This window comes from Belonocnema kinseyi, chromosome 3, assembly GCF_010883055.1.
Source record: "Belonocnema kinseyi isolate 2016_QV_RU_SX_M_011 chromosome 3, B_treatae_v1, whole genome shotgun sequence".
In the NCBI taxonomy this organism is placed as follows: Eukaryota; Metazoa; Arthropoda; class Insecta; order Hymenoptera; family Cynipidae; genus Belonocnema; species Belonocnema kinseyi.
The window spans coordinates 158,165,737-158,172,911 of NC_046659.1; the positions used below are offsets into that span (position 1 = coordinate 158,165,737).

Here is a 7,175-nt window from a genome sequence, read left to right on the forward strand (position 1 = left end):
TTTATTTTAGTTATTATCGTAGAACGTTAATCTTTTTTGGTTTCTTCATTGAAACCTTTTTCGCAAATATTTTATCTTTTTTGATAAGCAACTTTTTTATTTATTGAAAATTCAACAATTTTGTTGAAAAATCCATTTTTTAGTTGGAAATTCAACTGTTTTTTTTTTTGAAAATTTTATTATTTGTTAAAAAATTCAAGAATTTTGTTAAAACATTAATCTTTTTTGTTGCAAATTCAACTGTTTTTTTGATAATTTGTCTTATGATTTGAAAATTCATTTCTTTTTTTTTTAGTTGAAAACTCATCTTTTGAGTTGAAAATGAACTTTTTTGATGAAATTTAATTTTTGTTTGGTTTCTTAATTGAAATTTTATTTATGTATTACATTTTTCGTAAAGAATTGATTTTTTTACTTCAAAATTTTATTGTTTGTTGAAAATTCAAAAATTTGGTTAAAAAGTCAATCTTTTTTTGTCTAAAATTTAACTGTTTTGTTGAACATTCCTCATTTTATCTAGAAAATCTATCTTTTTTTTTGTAGAAATGTCATCTTCTTTGGTTGAAAAAAAACTTTTTTGTTGAAAATTTCTCTGTTTGGGTTTAAAAGTGTACAATTATATGTTTCTTTAAAAATGAACGTCCTTTTGGATTGAAACTTAATTATTTTTCGTTAGAAATTAAACTGTCTTGTAAAAATTTCATTATTTTTATTGAAAGTGCAACTGTTTTGTTGAAAATTCGTTTTTTTGGATTGCAAATTTATCTTTCATTGTAAAAAAAGTCCATTTTTTATTGAAATGTATGCATACATTTTTTTCGTTTGAAGTGTTTTTGGTACGATTTCATATTTTTCACTATGAGAATTAATTACTGCTTCAGATGATAACAATTTAGCTGCTAAATTAAGTCAAAATTTGATAAATCAGTCGAATTTCGACCAATTCCGATTAAAAAAAAGCTCATTTTGATGGAATTGATTCCGGATTATATCAGCATAAAAAAATGGATTGAAAAATCTCATTAAATTGCTGTTAAATTAAAAAAATCGTTAAAAATGGGAATCTTTAAAACATTGTTATTTGATAAAAAAATAAAATTTGGGGAAGTATGAGAAAAATCGCATTTGACTCTTCTTTTTATGTTTATAAAAAATTATAAAAATTATTTTTAAAAAAGTTTATAAAAATTATTTTTCACTGAAAAAAGATACCTGAAAAAATTAATATGTTTGCCTTTGAAAGCCTGTGAAAGTCCTGCAATATTTTTTTTTTAAGATTCGCTAGATACTCTGGTACAGAAAAAATGTAGAAAAACGAGGTAATTTCTCATTTTCTTTTATTTATCGCAACGATAAGAAATGTTCTGCTTTCTAAGATAAAAATGTTATAAATTAAAAATTTTCTAAAGTTTTGGGAAAAGAAGATTATTTTCTGAAAATTGGTTGGTTAAAATACTATTTTCGAAAAAATGCGTGATATTAATAGAATACATTTATAAGAGATGAATTTATTTGTTCAACAGATTCAGTATATATTTTCGGATAAAACGGGAACGCTCACTGAGAATAAGATGATCTTCAGAAGATGTGCAGTGGGCGGTCAGGATTACGCACACACCGGGGACGGCGAAAATTTGATGCCGTCGACAAGATTGAAGGAGGATTTATTGATAGGAAATTGTAGACATCGCTTACAAGAGTTTCTGGTTTTATTAGCTGTTTGTAACACAGTCGTGGTGAATACTCATCCTCATCGTGACATTATGAACTCTAGCGGAGTAATCGAAGAACCTCAAAAAAATGGAGGAGGTAGCTCAAGGTACTTCTTCATTTATAAGATTGATCAATTTCTTTAAAATAGGAGATAAGATACATAAATGTGGGTGTCTTTTCACCTTAAACACCTAGAATTGTCCGTAAATTTTTTTTATATAACTGGAAAAATTCCGAAATTTCAGGGACTTTTTTTGTGTCAGGGAATTTTTTCAAAGGCTTCGTTAAAGCTTTTGGAAATTGTAATACATACAAAATTACATAAAAATTGTTTTCATTTGTAAAAGTAGCTTTTTGAATAAAAAAATTAGTTTATCTTATAACATTAATATGTCATATTAAAATTATTAATTTATTTTGATATTTTTTTATTCCTCAAATTTATTTTAATACTGGATTCAACTATTTTGTCGGTGAAGTTTCATCATTTTAGTCGAAAATTTATCAGTTTGGTTGAATATTAAAATTTTCAACTGCAAATTGATCTATCCAATTTTTGATGGAATATTGATATTTTTTAGAAAAAAATTCAACTGTTTTGTTGAAAATTTGTCTTTTTTTTTGTTAAAAATCAAGTATTCCAGTAAAATATTCATCATTTTAGTTGAAAATTCAAATTTTTTTAGTTCAAAATATAACTATTTGGATGAAAACTTGTCTTTTTTAGGTGAAAGTGCAACTATTTTATTTCAAATTTATCTATTTTGTTGAAAATCTTCTTCGTTGAAAATTCATCTTTTTGGTTTAAAATTCAAGTTTTTGGTTTAAAAATGTATCTGTTGTAATCGTACAAATTTTATTTTTGTTGGTTACTTGATTGAAATTTTAAGTATGTATTAAATTTTTCGTAAAGATTTGATCTTCTTTGATTAGAAACTTTTTTATTTGTTGAAAATTCAACAATTTTGTTGAGAAATCTATTTTTTTAGTTGGAAATTCAAATGTTTTGTTGAAAATTCGTCTTTTAAGTTGAAAATTCGTCTTTTGTGTTAAAAATTAACTTTTCTTTGTAAATTAATATTTTTCGTTTAAAAATTCGATTTTTTGGTTTAAAAATGTATCTGTTGTTATCGTAGAAATGTTATTTTTGTTGGTTTCTTGATTGAAATTTCAAATATGCATTAAACTTTTCGTAAAGATTTGATCTTTTTTTTATTTGTTGAAAATTCAACAATTTTGTTAAGAAATCCATCTTTTTATTTGAAAATTCGACATTTTTGTTGATAATTCGTCTTTTGTATTTAAAATTAACTTTTTTTTGTAAATTAATATTTTTCGTTTGAAAATTCAATTTTTTCGTTTAAAAATGTATGGGTTGTTATCATAGAAATTTAATCTTTTTTGGTTTCTTGGTTGAAATTTCAAGTTTGTATTAAATGTTTAGCAAAGATTTGATCTTTTTTTTATTAAATTTTTTTATTTGTTGAAAATTCAACATTTTTGTTAAAAAGTCAATCCTTTTTTTTGGAAAGCCAACTGTTTTTTTTTTTTTAATTCGTCTTTTGAGTTAAAAATAAACTTTTTCTTTGAAAATTAATATTTTTCGTTTAAAAATTAGATTTTTTCTTCTAGTTATTATCGTTGAAATTTAATTTTTTTGTTTTCTTCATTAAAAGATTTTTCGTAAAGATTGATCATTTTTGGTTGAAAATTCGATTTTTTTTTCGTTTAAAAATGTATCTGTTATCGTAGAAATTTAATTTTGGTTTGATTTTATAATTGGAATTTCATTTATGTATTACATTTTTCGTAAAGAATTAATATTTTATTATTTTGTTGAAAATTTAAGAATTTGGTTAAAAAATCCATTTTTCAATTTTGAAATTCAACTGTTTTGTTGAAAATTCACCTTTTTAGTTGAAAATGAACTTTTTTGATGAATATTAATATTTTTCGTTTGAAAATTCGTTTTTTTTTCATTTAAAAATGTAGCTTTTATCGTAAAAATTTAATTTTTGTTTGGTTTGTTGATTGAAATGTCATTTATGTATTACATTTTTCGTAAAGAATTGTTCTTTTTACTTCAAAATTTGATTATTTGTTGAAAATTAAAAAATGTTGTTAAAAAGTCCATCTTTTTTGGCCTAAAATATACCTGCAGTGGTCATTAGCGACTATAATAGGAAAATTATTTTTTGTTTACTTGAAAATTAATCTGTTTGGTTTAAAACTCAAGAATTTGGTTGAAAAATTATTTTTTTTTAGTAGAGAATTCAAGTACTTGATTGAAAATTGATGTATTTTGTTGAAATTGGTCATTTTGTTTGAAAATGAATTTTCTTTTTTAAAATTTATACTCTTTTTAAAAAGTAATGTTTTGTTTTGTTTAAGAATCATCACTTTTATTAAAAATTCATCTATTTATTAAAAAATGTAATTATTTTGTTGGCAATTAATTTCTTTTAAACGGAAATTGCAACTATTCCCTCTTTGGTTGGAAATTAATATTTTTTAGCTCAAAATGTAACTATTTGGATGAAAATTTGTACTTTTTATGTAAAAGTGCAACTATTTTATTGAAAATTTACATTTTTGGTAGGAAATTAATCTTCTTTGTTAAAAATTCATTTTATTGGATGAAAATTCAACAATTCCAGTTTAAAATTCATCATCTTAGATACATATTCATCTTTTTGGTTTAAAACTCAAACATTTGGTTGAAAAATGATTTTTTAGTAGAAAATTCATGCATTTTGTTCAAAATTATTTTATGTTTATTGGAAAATTCATCTATTTGGTTTAAAATTGAAACATTTCTTTGGAAACTTATTTTATTAGTAGAAAATTCCACTACTTGATTGAAAATTTGTATTTTTTTTGAGGATTAAACTTATTTTTCAAAAATTAAACTCATTTTTAAAAGTTATTTTGTTTTAATGAAAAATCACCATTTTTTAAACTTAAAATTTAACTATTAAATTTTGGGTTAAAAATTCATGTTTTGTTTAGTTGAAAATTCATAATTTTTATTTAAAATTCAACTATTTGTTTGAAAGCGTAACTACTTATTTCAAAATTCATTTTTCTGTTTGTTGAAAATTAATTTTTTTTTTCAATTCAAAGTTTAGCCATTCTGTTGAAAACTCATTTTTTTGGGGATTTCCATCATTTAAATGAATTTATTTTTTTAAATTAAAAAATGATCTATTTTAACTGAAAATGTAACTATTCAATTTTTGGTTGAAAATTTATTTTTTCTTTAGTTAAAAAATTATGTATTTTGTGAAGAATTTGCTTTTTTTCTTATAAAATAATATTCTTGGTTAAAAATTAATCGTATTGGTTTAAAATTGAAATTTTATACTTGAAGATTTATTATTCTAATTGAAAATTCTTCTTTTTGGTTTAAAATTCAACTGTTTCCTTGAAAAATAAATTTTTTAGTCGAAAATTCAATTATTTTGTTGAAAATTCATTTATTTTGTTGAAAATCTTTTCCTCTTGGTACATAATCTTCTATTGATGAACTATATTACATTTTCGGTTAAACTTTCCAAAAATAAATTTTTGTAACTGAAAATTCCACTATTCATTTTTTGATTGAAAATTGATCTTTTTCAGTTGAAAGTAGATTTTTTTTTTTTAATTTCATCTTTTTTTGTATAAAATTAATTTTCTGATTTAAAAACTCATCTTTTTGGTGGAAGATTCATCATTTTAATTGAAAAATTATCTTGTTTCTTGAAAATGTAACTTTTTTGTTAAAAATTCGTTGTTTTGTTGTTAAAAATTAATTTTGTAAACTGAAAACGTAATCATGTTGAAAATTTTCTTAATTCAAAATTCTTTTTTTTTTATCTGAAAATTTAACTTATAAATTTTTGTTGGAAATTTATCTTTTCTTGAAAATTCATGTGTTTGCGAAAATTCTATTTTTTTGGTAAAAAATTAATCTTCTTTGTTGAACATTTATTTTCTTGATGGAAAATTGAACTCTTCCAGTTTGATTAAAAATTCATCTTTTTGGTTTGAAATGCATTTATTTGCTTAAAAAATTATTTTTTTGTAGAAAATTCAACAATTTCGCTTAAAATTAATTAATTTGGTATTATTTGGTCCTTGTTAATAAAAAATTAATCTTCTATTAATTAACTATTACATTTTCCGTTAAGAATTCATCTTTTTTGGTCGAAAATAGTTGTTTAAACTGAAAATTCAACTATTGATTTTATGGTTGAAAACTGATATTTTTTAATGGAAGGTTCAATTATTTTGTTAAAATTTCGTTCTTTTTGGAAGAAGATTTATCATTTAAATTGAAAAATTATCTTTTTTCTTGAAAATGTAATTTTTTTGTTAAAAATTCGTTTTTTGTTGTTAAAAATTCGTTTTTTGTTGTTAAAAATTAATTTTTTAAACTGAAAAATTAATGCTTTTGTTGAAATTTTTAAAAATGCTAATATAATTTTTTTATCTGAAAAATTAACTTATAAATTTTTGTTTGAAAATTTATCTTTTGTTGAAAATTCACGTGGTTTGTCGGAAATTCTCATTTTTTGTTAGAAAATTAATCTTCTTGGTTGAACATTAATCTTTTTAGTGGAAAAATGAACTATTCCAGTTTGGTTAAAAATTCTTTTTTTTTTGGTTTGAAATGCATTTATTTGGTTAAAAAATTCTTTTTTTAGTAAAAAATTCAACAATTTGGTTTAAAATTCAACTTTTTTTGTTGAAAATTCACGTATTTTGTTGAAAGTCCGTCCTTGTTAGCAGAGAATTAATCTTCTATTAATCAAATATTCATTTTCTGGTTGAAAATTGATCTTTTTTAATTGAAAATTCAATTATTTTTGTTAAAAATTCGTCTTTTTTGGTTCAAGATTCATTATTTTAATTGAAAAATTATCTTGTTTGTTGAAAATGTAACTTAAATTTCATCCTTTTTGGTTGAAGATTCATCATTTTAATTAAAAAATAAACGTGTTTCTTGAAAATGTAACTGTTTTGTTAGAAATAAGTTTTTTTTTTGTGTTAAAAATTAATTTTTTAAACTGGAAATGCAATTATGTTGTTAAAATTATTTTAAATTCAAAATTAATGTTTTTATCTGAAAATTTAACTTACAAATTTTTGGTTGAAAATTGATCTTTTGTTGAAATTTCATGTGTTTTGTGGAAAATTCTTATTTTTTGGTAGAAAATTAATCTTCTTTGTTGAAAATTCATTTTTTTTATGGAAAATGGAACTCTTCCAGTTTTATTAAAAATTCATCTTTTTGGTTTCCAATGCATTTATTTGATTAAAAAATTATTTTTTTAGTAGAAAATTCCACAATTTGGTTTAAAATTCAACTTTTTTTTTTGAAAATTCACGTATTTTGTTAAAAGTCCGTCCTTGTTGATACAAAATTTATCTTCCATTAATTAACTATTACATTTTTAGTTCAGAATTCATCTTTTTCG

The 7,175-nt window shown here is 21.7% G+C and overlaps 1 protein-coding gene across 2 annotated transcripts in view; it reads left to right on the forward strand.

Moving 5' to 3' along the window:
• Positions 1-7,175, forward strand: part of LOC117168902 (probable phospholipid-transporting ATPase VD) — a 136,973-nt gene that overhangs the window by 97,228 nt on the left and 32,570 nt on the right. For both annotated transcript variants that reach the window (XM_033354834.1, XM_033354833.1), the window contains exon 9: positions 1,524-1,819. In XM_033354834.1, coding sequence (XP_033210725.1) covers positions 1,524-1,819 — 296 coding nt within the window. The remainder of the gene's footprint in view (positions 1-1,523; positions 1,820-7,175) is intronic.